General features: G+C 36.7%; 1 protein-coding gene across 2 annotated transcripts in view; it reads left to right on the forward strand.

Moving 5' to 3' along the window:
* The first annotated feature begins 1,082 nt into the window (after window positions 1-1,082).
* The window catches only part of Edil3 (EGF like repeats and discoidin domains 3), a 411,883-nt gene continuing 392,618 nt past the window's right edge, over window positions 1,083-20,347 (forward strand). Inside the window, exon 1 of one of the 2 annotated variants that reach the window (XM_074077145.1) lies at window positions 1,083-1,481. In XM_074077145.1, the coding sequence (XP_073933246.1) occupies window positions 1,415-1,481 (67 nt within the window). In that variant the 5' untranslated portion in view covers window positions 1,083-1,414. The remainder of the gene's footprint in view (window positions 1,482-20,347) is intronic. The other variant, XM_074077144.1, reaches the window with a different exon arrangement.

Here is a 20,347-nt window from a genome sequence, read left to right on the forward strand (position 1 = left end):
CTGTATTTTTCACTCAGTCACTTTCACAGCAAAAACCAGTACATTTATTCTAGTTTGGTGGGTAGCAGTGAAATTTGACCCACCTTCAAGGATCTGCGTTAGTCCCCAAAGTCGCCTATTTTTTATCTGAAACAGATGTCCTGCCTAAGGAGATGTAAGTCTCCTACAAGCTTTCACCCTTTTGCCTCTGGGAATAGATGAGCCCAAGCCTCTCTTCCCAGCCCTAAGAGCTAACTGAAGCGCAGACAGAACAGCGGAGCAACCCTGGTCTTGGCTGATTAGGGTCTGGGTGCAGACTAAGTTTTATTTCCTGGGAAACCGGGACAATTCACCTAGCAGGTTTAGGTCTGAAGCAGCTTCTTGCCCCAAGTGTCACGTTTTAAAATCACGTAAATTCTTTTCCAGGCTATACTGAGAAAAGTTCAGGGAAATCCTTTACATGGTTAATTATGAAGCTAGTAGTGGAAACCCAGAGTCCAGAGTCTAGGACACCAGGGGTGCTCCCTTTAACCCTTGACTCTCCAGCTTGTGTGGAGAAGGTACAGGCAATGTAGGAACTTTGGTACGGTTGCAGGTGCCAGGGTGTGGCTGACCCTATCTGTCTCCTTTCTCTTCCAGCAGAAGGAACTACCTTAGGAGAAAAGGAGGGGAAGAGAAGAGAGAGAGGAGAGAGTGGGAAAGAAGAGCAGGAGAAAGAAAAGGAGGAGGAGAAGAGAGAGGGGGAGGGGGAGAGAGACAGAAAAGGGAGGAGGGAAGAGAGAGAAAAGGAAGAGGGGAGGAAGAAGAAGAGTCCGAAGGGGAGGGAATAAGAAAGAGGGGCGGGGGGGGGGGGAAGGGAGGCAGGCGCCAGGGAGCTGGGAGCGCGCTTGCGAGGCTCAGGCTCACACACGCGCCGCCTCTGTTTGTACACAGTGCGCTCCCGGCCGCCGGCTCGCTCCCCTCCACCTCACGCTTCATTGTTCTCCAAGTCAGAAGCCCCGCTGCCGCGGCGGCGAGAGCAGCGCGAGCCTAGCGCACCGCCGGCCGGGACGCCCGTGGGTCCGCCCGCCCGCGCGGGAGACCCGAACCGCCGCGGGAGCACGCGCCCCGCCCGCCCGCCCGCCGCGCCTTGGCCAGGACCCACCCGCAGCAGAGGGCTGAGCCCGCCAGTGGCTCTCTGGAGCTCACCCACCTCCGAGCTCACCCACCTCCGCGCGCCGGGGCGCAGGCGAAGGAAGAGGACACATTTCCCTCTGGTCACCACTCTTCATCGCTCTCTCCAAGAACTGGGTTAAGAAAGACCTGCGGGGAAGAGACATCTTCTTGAATCCTCTAACCGGGGTGGGGTCTACTGCTGTCCTGCGGTGCCACCTCGGCTACACTGCTCTCCGCGACGACCCCTGAGCAGTTGGGATCACGTCCTGAAGACGGGATCATGAAGTGCTCAGTAGCCGCCTGGCTCTTAATTGGGCTCAGCCTCGGTGTACCCCAGTTCGGCAAAGGTGAGGCGGCGGGGCCTGGGTCTCTGGATATGGGACGGGCGGGGAGTCCCTTGGGAAAAGCCGCACAGGGGCCAGACACAGCTTCTGTGCTTGCCAAGGGTAGCGAGCGCCTCGGGCGGCGCGGAGGAGGCGGCGCGCTCCGGCTGCCCCGAGAAAGTGCTAGTAAAGTCCGAGCGGAGTGGTCTGGGTTGAGCACCAAGAAGGATGCCATGTAGAAAATAGGAGGACAGAGAGGTGGGGGCGGGAGGGGCTGGTATTCCCAGTAAACACGATTCAGGGTTCTTTGGGCCATCAAGTAGCTGCGCGACTTCTAGCTAGCAAGCGCGGAAGATGCAGGCTACGGGCGCCGGGCGGGGCTTCTGTGGGGGTTCGCGGGAGACGAGTGTGCCCCGGGCGTTGTCTAGTTGATGCGGGAAGAGTCTGGAGAACCGCAGGGCCGTCTGCTCCCGGATGATGTGCTCTGGCACAGGGTTGGGGGTGAGCCCTCTGCAAACCCAGACCCGGCATTGGGAGTTTAGGTCACGAGTGAGGTGGAGAGGGGTCTATTAATTCCCCAGCTTTCTCTCACCTCCTCCTCCTCCCACAGTGTAACTCTTGGTAACAGACCAGCTTGCAGTGCAAGCCCCCCTTTGCGCCCCCAGTTCAGGAGTGGAAAAGTTGTGAGAGCTGGTCTGGCCACGCTTTTCATGACTTGAATGAAAAAAAAAAGGAAATAAACAACCTTAAAAAATGTAGGACTTCACTCAGTCTCCTGCTGAGTTGTTGAGATGACTTTCAGGTCCTCCGAAGATGGGGCTTGTGAGGACAAACCCCGGTTCACAACTCAGGTCTCCCGCTGGCCTCGACCGAGCTGGCGCCGGGAAGGGGCTAAGAGAGCTGTAGGGGTTTTAAGGAGGGGCTTGGGGAGCGGTGCCCTTTCTGTGCTCTGCGATGCGGGTTGACCCTTTTTAAGGAATCCAGGGGTAATAGAATTATGCACAGACAGCTTTAAGTGGAGAGCTATTACACGGCTTGAAACGCTGTGCCTCTAGAAAAGGTAGCTGGATTAAAAAATGCATTGACTGGAATCCATTTGAGATTACACACTGCGTGACTGTTCTACAGCATCCATCCGTGTACCCATTTTATCTGGTTTAGAGGATGGATTTTTGGGCGACTTTTTGCCCTAGAAGTCCGATGTTCTTGCTCAGATGCCCTCTCTTCCCTGCCCCCATAGATCCATGGCCGCGCCTTGCCTTGGTATACCTCCCTCCCGCAGAGTGTGGCTATTTTCCCAAGCCGTGTAGGCGTGTAAGGAGGTGTTTTCCTCGCCTGTGTTCACCAAAGTGCCCTTCTGGTTATCCGTCAGTGGCGGCCACTATACTGAAGGTTAAGGAATGGTAATGATTCCGGAGTTGCTTGGCTAAGTCCCCAGCGATAAGAAAAAGATAATGCCCCCATCGCCGGTATTTTTCCTTTCTTTTATTTCCATCTGCACTTTGATCCCTTAGCAGGTAGGGAAAGGGAAGAACTGCAGGCACTCCCCCTCTCCTTTCTTCCCCGCCTTCCCTTTCGCCCTACTCTAAACAGGAACACACACACACACACACACACACACACACTCTCTCTCTCTCTCTCTCTCTCTCTCTCTCTCTCTCTCTCTCTCTCTCTCTCTCTCTCTCTCACCTACACCCTGCCGCCACCATCACCATCTGCCCCCTTCAGAGGTGGAGGGCGGCGATATGGAAGAGGAGAAAGTGCATATAGCAGGTGCGGCTGCTTTTGCCTCCCTGGGTCTGCAGGAGCCTTGGGAGGTAGGGAGTTCAGGCTGCCAGGAGTTCTGTCTCCTAAAGATGCCCAAGTTGAGGGCATAGCTTAAACTCCACCAGTCTTGCCAAGCATGCAGACATTACCTTAAGCTTTCCATTTGGTTCTCCTAGACAATGCTTGGGCAACTGTATACTCCATGTTCTTCAGTAGATTCCTCCTTTTGCAAACCAGAATGTGGGTAGAGAGATAGAAAGGACCATTTTGAGTTAGGTTTTTTTTTTTTGCTAAACTTGCACCTCTCCAATTTTTTTCTCCCTCAGCTTTGCAGAAGGCAGAGTACGGCTTTCCTGACAGCTCCAAACAATTAAACTTTAAGCAAACTTATTGAAGCAGTGTTAAACTGAGAATTTTCCTCTTTGCCTCCCGATCCCATATCATGTATCTGATATCGCTGATGCCTTGTAGGAATTAGTGTTTTCCCTCCTAGTGATTACAATTTACATGCATTAATGTCTGGAATTTGGTAATTGTAAGTAACTTCTTTTATTAGTTGTCTTTATTTTAAAATTAAACCAATGGATCAGTCAGATTGAATATTTTATTAACTCTTAAATTATTCATCATTATGGGTTGCTTAAAAAATTCAATAACATGCATACAGTTACAGAACGCACGTGACTCTTATGCAATCTGGCCCCATCCTTGCCTGCAGTTTGTGCCTGAAGTCTTTAAGCAAATGGCACTGTTTAAAATCTAGACATGTCCTAAATACTATGAATCTCTGGTAATCGCATTTCTATTTTTTAATCAGTGGTAATTTTTGGTTACTACTACATGAGAAGAAATTAAAACCTGAACAATCTCACTCCAGAAAGCACTATGCTCCTGAGATACATAGCAATATTTGTGCTGAAATAACTGGGTTTTGTGCTTTTTGTTATTATTACACATTCTTGTCTTCATTACCAAATTTACATTACCATTAACTTTATAATTAAAAATAAATGTTAATTTCAGATTCAAGGTGAAACATTTAAAATTAATTTTAAAATATTTTATTGAAAACAATAATTAAGTAAAGATAAAGTTTCCCACTATGATATTCTGACACTAACATAAAAATCTTGGCTCTCCCATACACTGCTATGACACAACACAGGTTTTTCCTCTGGTTCTGCAAAAAGTTTTTCTGATTATTTTTGAAGTGTTTGCTTAGAATTGAAATGTACTTTGTTTGAAAACTTATATGGCTTGGAAAATTAAAATAAAAATAGTGGAAAAATTGAAAGGATCTATTCTGTCTTCTTTGGTTTTGTATAGTCTTCCTTCTCTAGTCTCAAAGTTGCAGAGATCTCGATGAACATGTGCTTAAATTAAAACGTTAGTATTTTTAATCAAATATTGTACTTTCACTGTCCATGTAAAACATGTATTCAGTATCTAAGATACTTTTAATAAATATTTTAATAAGGTTTGCTCTTTTCTCTAGGTACATATGATTTTCCTTCTCATAAAATTACAATAATGTAAAGGAATAAAATGTACATGATTATAATTAAATGGCACAGTTACTGGATACTATTATAAAATATGTTTGACAGTTTTGGCACCTAAATTAGTACCACAAACTCTTGATTTCCTTGATGTTAATTAAGACAAAGGTTTTAATTAGGTAAGTTATTCTTAAGATAGTTTTTCTTTTGAATAATAGGATGGACTTTATATATTAACATTTATGTATAATTGTTGAAAACTCATTTTCATTGGAGAGATTTCTAAAGCCTAAGAAAGTAATTCTGATATTTGTTGTTTACTGCATACACTGGCAGGTGCAACAGCGTTCAGTATGATTTATGATGTAGGAGTTTTATTGTATCCTTGCCAAAAAAACTGTGTAGGCTTCAGAACTCAGTTCAAACCAGAAGTAAATCATAATGGGTAGGTACTGAGTTAAAAAAAAAAACTCAAATTTTGCAAATATGTAATTAGTAGTATGGCTTCTATCCTAGCTAATCAATTTACTCTTTTTATTTGCTAAATATTTTAAAAACTGGTATTATTTTAAAAATGTATGAAACCAAAGCAAACTGATTTCTATTATTCAATATGCCCAGCATATTTATTCCGTTTTTGTTCTTTATCACAACCCATGTAATGATTATACTATCTTTTGGTTAGTCAAAGCAAACGTGCTATTTTGGACCTAGTCAAATGATTGTCCATATGAAATGAAGTAATTATTAAAGCGTTCCTCATGGTTTCCTGTGTAAGAATGTGACAAATTAACTACTATAAATACTTAAATGGAATGAATTGCCACTTAATTATCACTGCAAATACCTCTAAAAAAAATCTGATTCTGGAGAGTTGTTAAAGAGAAACGACTGGAATCAACTGTGCCCTCACCAGCAGGTGTCAGGATAATCAATGGAGATCTTTTAAAAGAAAGACAAAAAATAAAAGAAGTAAACAGTTAATGCTAATCTGCAAATCCACACAAAATGACTTTCTACTTTCTGTAAAACTGATGTTAGTTTATAGTGTTCCCCGAAGAAGGACAGAATGAGTTATAAGGGCCAGTTGCTTGTACCACAGAATTTTAACTTAGAGACAGAGCCACTGCTCTGCCACAAACAATGGAACACACACTTTACTTTTCAGGGGTCTCTGGAGGGCTTTCCAAGAAAGTACACATGCAGCTATTAGGTAGTTGTAAAACATTTACTGCTGAAATTTCTAGCATGGAAGTTTACCTTCCATGTCTACTCTAAGTTTCATGAATAGGAATTTTGTTAAGTTGATTTACATAGGTATAATGCAGTCAGTTATATAGTTGTACCTGTCTACTGCAATGGAAACAGAGGAGTGCTATACTTACCATTTTCTATAGAAATGCACGTTTCCTAGAGTTCTGAAGTTTCTAAGTAGCATAAATTATGTGGCCAAAGGAGACTAAATGACATGACAACAAACAAAGCTTTGCCATCATCTGTTTCAGGCAGTTATTAATGCTTATGAATATATATATACATATGCATGTATATGCCTATTTTATGTTAATATGTCAATGATTTGAAATAATTTTGTTTTTAAGTGATCTTTATCAAAACATTAATTTTAGCTTCTGCTGATATAGCCCTGAAAGCTGTTTTACAATTTCACCATTATACCCTTGCTGTGAGTTCTCTCAGGTTTCTGTATAGTCACTGACATAACAAATGACCTATTTTCAGTGGCATTGTTTTCTTTGTTAAACTATCCTAAGATAAAAAAATATCTCTTTCTGTGTGTCTCCCCCTTTTTACTTCTTTCTTCTCATCTCCAATTTCCTTTCTGGGTAGCATCTAGGTCAAAACATCCGGTATAAAATGAATATGACGTGCTATCATATTATTAAAAGGTTGCAAATCTAAAAAATGTGAAATATGCAGTTTTTCCACCTGGAGGAAAAAAAATTAAGATGATATTATAAAGCCCCTGACTACTGAATACTGAGGTGTAAAACATCAATGAAACTCAATTGGGATCGCAATTAAGAAGCAACTTAGGGTTTTACACTTTAATTTGATCATGGTGTCCTGCCTTAAACTATCAGCTGGGCAGTGATTTATCTCAACTCCATAGTGCAGTCACTTCACTCCAAGCTTTATCCACACGACAGATAGCTGCAAACGTAGAAGAAAGAATCAGAAACGACCGATTAGGGGAAATAGATGTCATATTTGGGCTCTACATTATGTATTACAGAAAAGTCTATTTATCTTTGTCTTCAAGATCCTGGATTGTCTATAGGCTGCATCCAGAAAATGAAAGGAGTGTAAGGTAAAAGGTCAAGTTTACGCAAAGCAGGAAACCTGCTAGCTGCTAGACACAGGAATGACAGGACAGTGTATGTAAAGGCAGCAATGCTGTACAGTGTACAAAACTGGAAACATTTAGTGGAAGGGAGAGTAAAGGTTTAAAGGCATTACCATATGAAAGGGTGTTATAATAATTGATGTCAGTATTGGTCATACATTTTAGAGACAGGCTTACTCCAATATGTTCATCGTTTTGGGGTACAAAAACAGTGAAATGTATATATTATTGAAGGAAGATTTTTTTTTTTACAGACAACATAGTTTTATTATATACATATATATGTACAGAGTATTAAAATATACTTTGGAAATTGTATTTTTTAGATTAAAAATAAAGTAGTTCAAGCATTTCTGCATACAAAAATTTCAGGTTTTCATTTATTAAAAACAAAGTAATATAGTTCTGCTGAAGTAATCATACGTACATCAAGATATTTAAATTTATGGAAAATAGAAATAACAGCCTCAAATTTCTGTTTTTATGACTTAATTTACCTTTTTCAGACTTTTTTTGTTAAAATAATTTTATTTAATTTAAAACTTAGGTCAATGTGTTTTTCTGCTTTTGTTAATAGTCAAAATACATAGTAAAAATGACGAGGTTGCACCAGCTGTGAAATAACATTTACAGTTGTCTAGATATGTAGTAGGAAAATATGTAAAATATATAAGGAATTGTTCCCCATAAGAAGTATAAATTCACCTTCTATTGATTATATGAATATCAAAAACTATCCTGACTTAAAAGAAAAACCTGCTAAATTGTGATAGAGCTAGAAATCTGAGAAATGTACTTACTTAGAAACTTTATTTTTTCATCAGGCCAGAGAAATTGTTATATATTTTTCACTAAGGTAATAAAATTAAGTTACCGTAAAGCAGCTTAGTTTTTATAGTAAAAAAGTAGACCTCAGAATTTCAGATAAGATGTCCTGCTGTTATTGGTTATATTTTAGAGGAAAATAGGCTTCTATTTTGTATTTAAAATACACATTAACATAGTGATATAGCCATGTAGGATTTGTTTAACAGAAGGTTTGCAGTGTGAAAGGTATCATCAAGGATTTAAATTTAAGAATACAAGTGAAGGCTTTTTAAGCACTGAAGCACTTTGGAATATGATTGTTACTATGGAGAAAGAAGGTTGAGATAGTGTTACTGTTTTTCTTAAAACAGATCTGATTAATCTCTTTCAAAAATAATTTCTTCATAATAATGGGAAGGCCAAGGAATTAATTTCTTGTTAAATGATAATGTGCTTGGTTTGAAGGTAATCTTTAAATGGGGTTAGGTTGCCATGCTGTCCTTAAGGTTTATGCTTCACATTTGACACAGTGGTTTATTTTTGTAATGCAAAGTAATCCTTTAAGTCCCTTCTTGTACTTAGGTCAGGATGACCATTTATATTTTACTAAAACTGGAGATTAAGAGGTCAGCTACAGTAAAATGAGCCCATGACATTTGTGCAGGAAAGTCTGGAACCATCAAGTGGGAAGATTGGTGAACATTTTTATTTGAAAGAGATGGACAAATCCCTCCCTGTAATGTAGAGCAATTACCCTCCCATAGGCAGGAGTTATCATCTGTCCTTACCTCTATGATACAATTCTCCTATCACATTTTTCTCTTGATGCACTATTTGAATGCTAATTTTATCCACATAATTTATCTTTTTCTTTCTATAGTCTAACTTATGTATTTTTAACCCTATTTTTTGGAATAGTGTCCACAGACAAATAAATTAAATCATTACTCACAAAGCTTTAATAGTTTTATTCCAAGTTCTGGTTTCCTATTTTGTGCTCCCCCTAGAACAAAGGCTTAGCATAGCACTAGGCAAAACAAACAACACAACTAAATAACAGCAGTAACATAAATCTGCAAACAGAAACTCAATATATTTTGAATTGAATGGTACTGTCTCCTCAAGCCTTCACATCACTGCTCCTTAGAAAATACAGGAACATTTTAAATAGCAATATGTTTTATATTAAAAAATAGGTCAAAAGCAGTTTCAGGAACTTTAAAAGCTTTGTTTCTCACTCTCTTACATAACTGTTTCTTAGAATCTGTTGTTGTAGAATGAACCTATTTTGAAAGTACTTCTGAAAGCTTCTACAGAGCATTGATAAAATGTAATATTAAAGCATATGCAGGCTATAAAGTGCTTTCTATATTAGTTATGAATCTTCTATCAAAGACAAAACTACTTCTAAATGATAGTTTCCTTTATTAGATGTAAAGTTCTGACACTTCTGCCTTGCTTTAATTTTGGTTTAAAAATAATAATTTTTCAGGCATCATCCTGTTTTTTTTCATTCTTCTTTTTCACTTGAGGCCTGCCACCACATTAGTGTCAGTGTCTTTCTAGACAGGTTAACAGGAGACATTCATTCTAGCCAGGCACTATGTCTTATCCCTGTCACCCTAACTGCTCAGGAGGTGGAGACCATGAGGAACTCAATTTGAGGCCAGCTTGGGTAAAAAGTCAGGGAGACCCCACTTCACCTAATAAATGCTGAGCATTGTGGTGCATGCCTGTCATCCTAGTTAGGCAGAAGTGTGATAAATGAGCAAACTCATTAATATTATGTGTTCCACTGTCCTAATTATCATCTGTAATTCTCTCTTTTGGTGCTGAGGATTGAACGTGGGGCCTGAAATATGCTTGTAAGTGCTCTGAGCTACATCTCAGCCCATATCTACTTCTTACAACTCAATGAGGCCAGTATTGCTATTAATGACAAATGAGAAAATCAAATAAATAGATGTTAAATAACCTGCCATGATCATGCAGCTACTAAGTCACTTATGAATTAGGATCTACATCCAGTCTAGACTCTGACCTCTCAACTAGTAAATGACAATGTTGCAGTGAGTGATTCATCCCATAATCGTGGAGATACCGTGCTATTTTTATTGCTTGTAAAACACATACATCCTATGCAACTACTATTAAAGTGGTAGCTATTTTAGTATGGGAAAATTCTATATATATTGTCTTGGGGCAATAATTTAAATTTTTTCAATAATTTATAATTTAAGTTGATAAAGTGTCTTGATTCTTTTCACATTCAGGAATAAAGAACTTTATGCTCTTTTATTCAGAAACAATTAACAATGTGTCTGTCAGAGTTCATAGCTAATTAGGAATTCTGAAGATGGGAGAAATAAGAGAAGCCTTTAGGAAGTTATTTGAAATACATTTCCTTCAAAGTCTTGCCATTTAATTTTATTTTAATACAATGCTCTATGATTTATTTTGGTTTTCTAGAATTTCACCAATCCTTTACACATTCCATTGCTATCCATTATGTATAGGATCTACAATTTTCGGTTATATAATACAGTACAAAGTGATATTAGAGGCTAACAAGGTTTTTATTTCTGCTAGTTTAATGAAAGTATTTAATTGGCCTTACCTCTTATCCTCACTTAATTTTATTTCTATGTAACCATATTACAGAATATTAGCTAGGAACTGTGTATGATTGCTCATGTCTGTAATCCCAGCTACTCAGGAAATGAAAATAGGGAAGATCAAGGTTCAAGATCAGCCCAGGCAAAAAGTTGGTGAGACCCTGTCTCAATAAATAAGCTAGGCATGGTTATTCACATCTGTAATCCTAGTTATATAAGAGGCTATATATGTAAGTGGTCTGAAGCCATGCCAGGGTAGAAACCCAAGAACCTATCTGAAAAATAACTAAAGTAGAAAAGGGCTGTATCTGAACTTGTAGAGCACCTTCCTAGGAAAGATGCTCTACTAGAGTAGAGCACTCTAGTACTGCAAAAAAGAAAAAAAGAAAGACATGAAAAAATGCTCACCATCTCTAGCAATAAGGAAATGCAAATTAAAACCACACTAAGATTCCACCTCACCCCTGTTAGAATACCCATCATTAGCAACACTACTAACAACAGGTGTTGGTGAGGATGTGGGGAAAAAGGACTCCTCTTACACTGTTGGTGGGAATATAAACTAGTACAACCACTCTGGAAAAAAATTTGGAGGCTTCTTTAAAATCTAAACATTGATCTACCATATGATCCAGCAATACCACTCTTGGGGATATACCCAAAAGACTGTGACACAGGTTACTCCAGAGGCACCTGCACACCCATGTTTATTGCAGCACTATTCACAATAGCCAAGTTACGGAAACAGCCAAGATGCCCCACCACTGACGAATGGATTAAGAAAATGTGGTATCTATACACAATGGAATTTTATGCAGCCATGAAGAAGAACGAAATGTTATCATTTGCTGGTAAATGGATGGAATTGGAGAACATCATTCTGAGTGAGGTTAGCCTGGCCCAAAAGACCAAAAATCATTTGTTCTCCCTCATACATGGACATTAGATCAAGGGCAAACACAGCAAGGGTATTGGACTTCAATCACATGATAAAGCGAGAGCACACAAGGAAGGTATGAGGATAGGTAAGACACCTAAAAAACTAGATAGCATTTGTTGCCTTCAACACAGAGAAACTAAAGCAGATACTTTAAAGCAACTGAGGCCAATAGGAGATGGGGACTAAGAACTAGAGAAAAGGTTAGTTTGAGAAGAATTAACCTAGAAGGTAACACACATGCACAGGAAATCAATACAAGTCAATTCCCTGTATAGCTATCCTTATCTCAACCAGCAAAACCCCTTGTTCCTTCTTATTATTGCTTGTACTCTCTCTTCAACAAAATTAGAGATAAGGGCAAAATAGTTTCTGCTGGTAGGGAGGGGTAAGAGGAGGTAAGAGAGGCAGGGAGGGGGTGGTAAGGGAGGGGGCGGGGGGAAAGGGGGAGAAATGACCCAAACATTGTATGCACATATGAATAAAATAAAAATAAAAAAAGAAAGATCAGTTATCAGCTAAATAGCTAAGTGGCCTGGTGAAGTACATTTGTAATCCAATCACTTAGGAAATGGAGGATCCTGAGTTCAAGGCCAGCCTGCATTACATCATGAGTTCAAGTCCAGGACCAGTTTGAACTACACAGGAAGACTGCCTCAAAAAAACAAAGGCTAGGAATGTAGCTCAGCAGTGGAACCTAGTATGTGCAAGTTCCCGAGTTCCATCCTCAGTACTGCAAAAGGAAAAAACGTAACGAAAAAAGACACCAAATGTGTTCAAACCTCATCAACCAGACAATTATGACTTCTAGAATATTTGAACTACTATATATCTAAAATATGGTTATGTTTTTAAAAATGCAACCTTGATTAATTTTAAATACTTTACAAAATAACAAAAAGTACACCATATAATTTGTGAGCATCCTTATTGAAATCATTCTCTGTGAAACTATAATATTTAAGAGTTTTAAATAGACTTCAACATGCTTTATTTTATTTAATAACAAAAATAATAAAACAGTAGTTAAAATATTTACTGAACATAAGCAGAGAAGGTATTCTTAATCTAAATGTAATAAAGAACTTGAGATTCAGAAAAGTCACATGACCTGGAATTCAATAAGCAAAAAGAAACTGAATTTGAGTCTACGTGTTCTAATTCCAGCTTATTTATTATTCTCTCTGTACTGCCTCGCTTGTGCTAATTATAAGGTATGCTTTTTTCCTCAGTTTTTGGAATCACTGGATGAGAAGGAGGAATTGGTGTACTAGTCGATTTTTCAAATCTGTTCCAAACTGCTTCTCAATGCAGCATTAGCACTTTATTAATATCAGTGTATATATAACTCTTCCTTTCCTCTTCAGAGTTCACTATTAACCTTCACAATATGTTTTAATTCCCCAGTGGCTTTAGAATCTTGTTTCTTCTTTATCATTTGTCCCCTTAAAAATTAGAGGAAAGGTGCAGTGACTCATTTCTGTAATCCCTGATAATTTATGGGACAGAGATAGGGGAATTTATGGTCACAGTCAGCCTGCACAAGTTAACATGGTCCATCTCAACCAATAAGGTAGGCATGGCGACATTTGCCTGTCATCTCAGCTATGTGGAAGGCATAAATATGCAGGTTATAGTCCAGGTAAAAAAGTGAGATCCTGTTCAAAAAATAACAAAAGCAAAATAGGCTAAGTGGTAGAGTGCTTGCCTTGCAAGTATGAGGACCTGAGTTCAAACTGCAGTCCTGTCAAAGAGAAGAAAAAACTTGAACATATGACTTTATGGCCCTTTGTACATTCTAGTGTTAAAATTCCTGCAAGTTCTAATAGTAATGAGTCCCATCTGTTTTTTGGGACCTTTTGGCAATGTTATTCATTAAAATTTCTGATCACATGAATTTAACTAAGCTACCAACACTTTGAACTTCTCAGACCTATCTCTTACTGGAATTTTCTGCCTTTATTTTTTTCTCATCCTTCACTCACACTGAGCCCACTCATGGTCACTACTATAAATTTGCAGTCCTTATAATCTTCATTCTTTCCCAACCTAGATGCTCTGTTTTTCCATTTTGAAAGCTAGTCAACTACTTATGAATTATCCCATTGAATTCATCTACTTTTTCTTTAGTTGCTCAGATGATTTCACCACTTTTGCTCATGAAAGCCCAAACTAAGGCAATTTCCTAAGTTCTTTTTCTGACCTTGATACTAAGAAAAATGAAGTCCTATCACAGGTGGTAGTTTCATAGACTGAACATCCTAGTGGGGTCAAAAGGCTGAATTAAAGTAACAAGGGAAGGAAGAAGCAGAAGTGATGGTCTGAGATTATGGAGGCATTGAAGTAATCACACTGTAATTGTAATTTTGATAATTATCAATTTGAAAGTATGACCATAGGACTTATGTTTGGTGGAGGGTAGAAGACAAAATAGAATAAAAGAGTCAAGACACATTGCTGAATGTCAAAATGTTTGATAACTAATTTGTAATGATATTAAAATCACCCAAACCATTATGCCATGAAAAATGTTGGAGAGGATGACAATGAACCAGGAATGAAATCTCTGAGGAATAAAGAAAGGTGGTAGAGATCAGGAACAACTAAGTAAAGTAATGGGGAGTAAAGATTTATGACATGAATTAAAATGAGGTGATTTTTTGAGAGGAAGGAGGGAGAATCTTCCAGAAGTGGCATCGATGAACAGGAAAGAATAGTACCACCCCTTTGAGTCTAGAGGCTATGTGAGAGAAAACCAAATCCAATTTAGAGGGCTGCAGGCGAGATGATTTACTTTAGAGCTCAATATCAGATAAAGTAGCTTAGTCCAGGCATTATATTTTTTCAAGGCCCTTATACTACGGATTTTGACACATCAAACTCGTAACAATTGGTACATCTCACTAAGAGTGATGCTTTATGTGTTTATATACCACAAGTCTTTGAAACTTCACAACAACCTAAGGAGTTATATCTCCATTGACAGATGAGGGTATGGACTGACAATAGGATAAATCAGCATACAAAAGTAGGTCTTGTAGATTCAAATCTAGCAATCTTTTCACTGTAGCATAAGTACAGAGAAAAGCCCCAAGTACACAGAAGGATCCCTTGTATATTTAAAGCAAAATGGGGACAGGAAGAGTTCTGCAGTTGTGCTCAGACCTACTTTATCCTGTTCAGGCAGGATTCTATGTATTTTGAGGTCAGCATAGTTACTCATGGCTACTGGGAATGTCTAATATGTCTGTTTGGTGTCCTTAATTTTTGCTCATTTTTGGATCATTTGTCCAAATGGTTCTTCCTGGAAAACAATTAACTTTTGTTTCCAAGGGATATTTGTTTCTTTTTAATGTAACTGTGCAACCACGTACCCAAGGATTTTTTCCCTCAAATTTACATGCTTTAAATATTTGTAAACCATACTGTTTCTTCTCTAGTTTTTGACATGCTGAGGTTGTATAGATTTTTTCCCTTTAATCTGTCCTTATAAACCATTTTTCTCATTGTTTTAGTTGTTTCATTTGGAATCTGTCCAAGTAGCCAAGATATTTATTCTTCAGGCTTGACAAAAATTCCATGGAGAATTCCATGGATGTGCTTCTCTAAAATACTGCTGCATTCGTTAATCTGTATTTTAATTTTGAAATTAAATTCTTAATTTTAATCTGTTATTTATTTTTTCTAACAGGCAACTTTTTTCTAAATAATAATATTATTTGTTATTATACATAATCTAGCTATGCAATGTTTTCCCCATAATTTTATTTTACATCCAAATGCTCTGAAATTATACTTAATGGTTTTCCTGTTCTGTATGTAGTACATTTGTTACTGTTTGGCCTCCTGACATGGATCTTGGAAGAATTTAACTTCATTTACTGCAAAGATATTATGCTGTTAATTACTTTGTTTGTAGTGTGTACTTATTGCTAATTGATAATGCAATGCACAAATTCTTACTCAGATCTCTTAATTTCTTATTTGTCCTTTTTTGAAGTTCTTGAGAAAATCATTATCTTCTTGAAACCATCCTGTATCTCTAATTCTGTACGGATTTTTCTACTTCTATACCTATTTTTGGCTGCCTCTTATTCATTGCCATTTTTCTTCTTGTAGCTTATTCTTCAGCTTAAACTGCATAGCATCAGAGAATCTCTGATCGTCTCCCCCAAATAATCTATATTGTAACACAACCACACCACACACACACACACACACACACACACACTCCCCTTGTCATTATTTTTATTCTTTTAAAAAAAAATCTTTCAAAAACTATAGTTATATAATCAGTTTTTTATTTGCTTATTTATTTTCTGCCCTGTGTCCTGTGTAATTTTGATGATGGCAGGAAAAACATCTAGTTCATTCCCCAATATACAACTCCAAACCCAGTGCCTTACTAGCACTCACTGTTTGTTTTCTGAATTTATTCATGCATGCATGAATGAGAAACAACTCTGCTGGTATATAAATCTTTTTCAGGATAAAAAGTCTGTTCCTTTGATAGACCTATTAACTTACCTAATAAATTCTTATTTCCTTGATGCACTATTGCTTTGACTGTTGATCATGCTATAATAATACATTTTTTTAAAAGCAGCAAGTGCTTTAGTAGAGGCAAACTATAAGAGATGAATAAATGACCTAACATTTCCAAAGTTGTCTAATTATGAACATTTTAAAGGAAAGATTTAGGTTGTGTTACAGTTTATCAAATTGCAATAAAATAGTTGTAATTGTATGGGAATGTAGAAAACAGGCTTTAAAATGTCATTATACTATCAAGGGTTGATAAGAAAAGTATATACAAACAAATCAAAGTACTTAAAGGTGCTTTTTATTGATAGGTGGAGAAGTTGCCAGTAGGCCTTTGATCTGCTAATTGCCCCAGTAGCCTGGAAATCACCCCCTTATGCTCCCCTACACATAACTTTCCTCCAACCATAACTTCTTTTCCTCTGCCCACCATCCACTCACACCTGCTGAACACAAAAGTTCTTGGCAGAGGAGGAAAGACAGCACCTGGGAGCTGTGTCTGCCTGGGAGCCGAGAACCTTGGAAACAGCTCTGTTTAGAGTTGTTTGTGTAATGACAATCTGTATGTCACAGCAAACTGCTGTTTATTCCCTTTTAGGCAACTATACTTCTACCTTTCTTAAATGTCCCTGTGGTTCTAAAACAATTTGTATGCATGTGATTCCAGTAATTGTGTGATTTCCACACCTAGTCTGAAAACTTTAAAAGAACATTTATTTCTAAAAATAAAGAAAAAGGATTGTGTAGTGTAACAATGGTAAAAATCTAATGCTTTTTTAAAAATATGGTAAGAAAGTACCTTTGGAAATTATTTTTTTTTAATTTGGACAATTAACTCTTCATTCTTGTTTTAAAGCTTCAATTGTTTTTAACCTCTAAACAAGGGTCCAATCTTTGAAGTAAATCTGTACAATGGTGGTATTTGTTTTCTTTCCATAGACTTGTTCAAACAAATAAATAATGAATGTTCTTAGCACATTTGTGAAATGTCACTCGGCTGCTTTTTTTTTTTTTTGGCAGTACTGGGGTTCAAACTCAGGGCCTTGTACTTGCTATGCAGATGCTCTATCACCTCAGCCTCCCCACTAGGCCATGCGGGTTGGTTGACTGCACTTGTAGGCTTTCTATTTGTTCCATTGGTTTCTATGTCTAGTCCCATGCCAAAGCCATACAGCTTTGATAACTACAGTTTTGTAGGATATTTTGAAGTCAAGTATTGTAATGCTTCATGCTTTACTTTTTTCATTTCTCAAGATAACTTTGGGTGTTGGGGACTTTTTTTTGGGGGAGTTCCATAAAAATTTTAGGATGGGCTTTTCTAGTTATATGAAGAATGTATTGGTATTTTGATAGGGATTTTATTGAATCTAGAAATGACTTTGCACAGTATGAATGTTTTAGCAATATTGATTCTTCCAAACTATGACCACAGGTTGCTGTTCCACTTTTTTTTATGTGGCATCTTAAATTTCTTTCATCAATGCTTTATAATTTTAATTGTACATATTTTTTATGTTTTATTAAGTTTATTCCTAAGTACTTCTTGTAGGTATTGTGCATGGAATTCCTTTCTTGGATCCTATTTCCGATAATTTGCTTTTGGAATACAATAGTATTACCAATTTCTGTTAATTTGTACCCTACAGTTTTCCTGAACTCACATATTAGTTCTAATTGGGATTTTATGGTAAAGTTTTTGGATTTTTCTACATGTAACATTATGTCATCTGCAAACTGACAGTTTTACTTCTTTCTTTCCAGTTTGGATAAACTTTCTTTCTTTCTCTTCCTGATTGCTCTAACTAGGATTTAAGAACTATATTGAATAAAAATGATGATATTGACAATCTTTGTTGCTTTTAAAAATTCAATGTACTGGAAAGTCTATTCTTTAGTACATGAAACTATATTGACTTTAATATTTGTTATTTCTAGGAAGGTTGTTTACTTTCTTTGTACTCCAATAATTTGAGTACTTTTGAGGTACTTAAGATATTACCACCAATAACAGCTGCATAGTACCCCAACATAGGGTTGGAAGTTTCAGTTTTCTCATTTAATTTGATTGGAGCTGTATTAAAAGCTAAGTCAATTGATTTTGGGATAAAAGGCATGAATAACTCTTGGTTTGTGAGGTTGATTACAATGAGCAAAACCTAGAATATGCACACAGGAAATTGCATATTTCTTAGCTTGTTTATGCAGGTGTATTTATGTGAAAAGATTCATTTTAATATGTAACAAACTTTAAAAGCAATATTTAGGTCTGGCAACATCAGGAATGTAAACCATCAGCTTATAATATTTAGTATAAAGAAAGCATATTTATGCAGTGTAGCTTGACTCACTCATTTTATTGTATTCAACAAATCTCAGACACTAACCATGAGGAAGATAAAATTTAAAAATTTAGGGTTTATTTGGATGGTTCAATTATTCCTGGCCTCCTACAACTGGAAATTAAAGTAAAATGAAATGAAGAATCATTTGGTTAACTCCAGAAATTTAAATACCATTGTTTATTTTGTGTTAGTAGTAACAAAGAGTGTAGTAAAAGATGCAATATGGTTGTATGCTTTTGAGTCTGATAGTCCTGAAATTAAAATGGAAATTTTTTCACAAAACATATTGATACAGGATTATAATTAAAACTGAGTTCCTTTGGCCTTACTACTCTTTCAAAAGGTTTACTTATTAGTATTTTATATTAAGTTGATTTTGTTATGTATCTACATAAGCTTGTTATTGTAGGATATGTTACTCAGACATAAATATGAAACTATAGTATGTACAGAAAGTTCACATGTAACCAAAGTGTATTTCTGACCACTATTTTTCATTTTTAGTATATTAAGTTTGTGTGTTGCATATCCAAATGATAAAAATTATACTATAAAGCTTTTAGGAAGAACAATTCACATACTAAATGCAAACTTTAGTGCTTAGTTCAATAAGTTTTCAAGATTTTATGGACATACCTAATCACTATCTAAAATGACTCACAGAACATTTACATAATCCTAGATAATTCTCCTGTGGCATTTTCAATAAAATTCTATCCACATTCTTCTCTTCTCCAACAGCTTTGTTTCTTGAGACTATCACCATACATTAATTAGCCTATTTTTGGACTTTATTTCAATGTTATAATAAAACATATATCCGTCTGTGCTTTAATTTGGTCTCACTCAATATAATGTGCTTGCTATCCAAACTTGTGTTTTGTACATGTCATGAATGTATTCCTTTATATTCCTGTAATAATGTATTATAGCAGTTATATTTCATATAAATGTGTACAACATTCTCTTCTTTTCTCAACTTGAAGGTCATTTGGGTTGCTTCCAAGTTTTACCTGTTATGAATAAGGATAATCTGGAAAGTTTTATAGAAATTTGTTTTCTCTTTTTCTTAACAGACATGATTTTTTTTCTCTGTGTAAATACTTAGGGATAGAGTTTGTAAGTCATAGGTATGATAACTTGAAAAAACTACTCTTCAATGGGATTGTATAATTTTGCTCTCCATAAATTGTATTATTCCCTGTATTCATCAATTTTGTCATTGTTAGTCTTTTGATTATAGCTATCTTAGTAGCTAAGAAATGTTGTGTCATTATATTTTGAATTTCTATTTCCTAATGTCTGAGGATTTGAGCACATTATCATGAGTTTGTTGGTCATTCTCTGTCTTCTTTTGTGAAGTATCCTTCCTTTTGTAAATATTATTTTTTTAATTTATTTCAGAAGTATTTAAAATTTTTATTCTCAGTTTTGTAAATATCTTGGATGTAAGTACATTGACAGAAATATTGGAAATATTTTTCCAGACTATTTTTTTTGTTTTGGTTTTTCTCTTTTTTTCACAGTCTATTTATTAATGGTATATTTTGATATATAACTTTCTATTTCTGTTGAAATTTGTTGAAACAATATTTTTCAATTAAAGTAACTAATTCTGGTCTCCCAAAAATCTGCATCTATCCCAATATCAAAAATACATTATCCTTTATCTAGGACTTCTTTGTTTTCCTTTCAGCCCATAATCATCTTTGTACTAATTTTTATATATGAGATACAGGTTTTCTTTTCCAGAGGAAAATTCAGTTCCTCTGCCATCATTTATTAAGACTTTTCTTTGTCCATTGAATTATCTTGATGCCTTAGTCGTACCAATTCTATGTCATTATTCTACTTTCTGGCTTTATATCAATACCATAGCCTCTTGATTATTTTAACTTCAGAGTGATGCTTGAATTAAGGCAATATAATTCTTCTAAATTTACCCTATTCTAAACATTTTGTATTTCCCTATAGATTATAAAGTTAACTTGTCAGTTTCTTCAAAAAATCTTTCTG

Source organism: Castor canadensis, chromosome 6 (assembly GCF_047511655.1).
Source record: "Castor canadensis chromosome 6, mCasCan1.hap1v2, whole genome shotgun sequence".
NCBI classification, from domain to species: domain Eukaryota; kingdom Metazoa; phylum Chordata; class Mammalia; order Rodentia; family Castoridae; genus Castor; species Castor canadensis.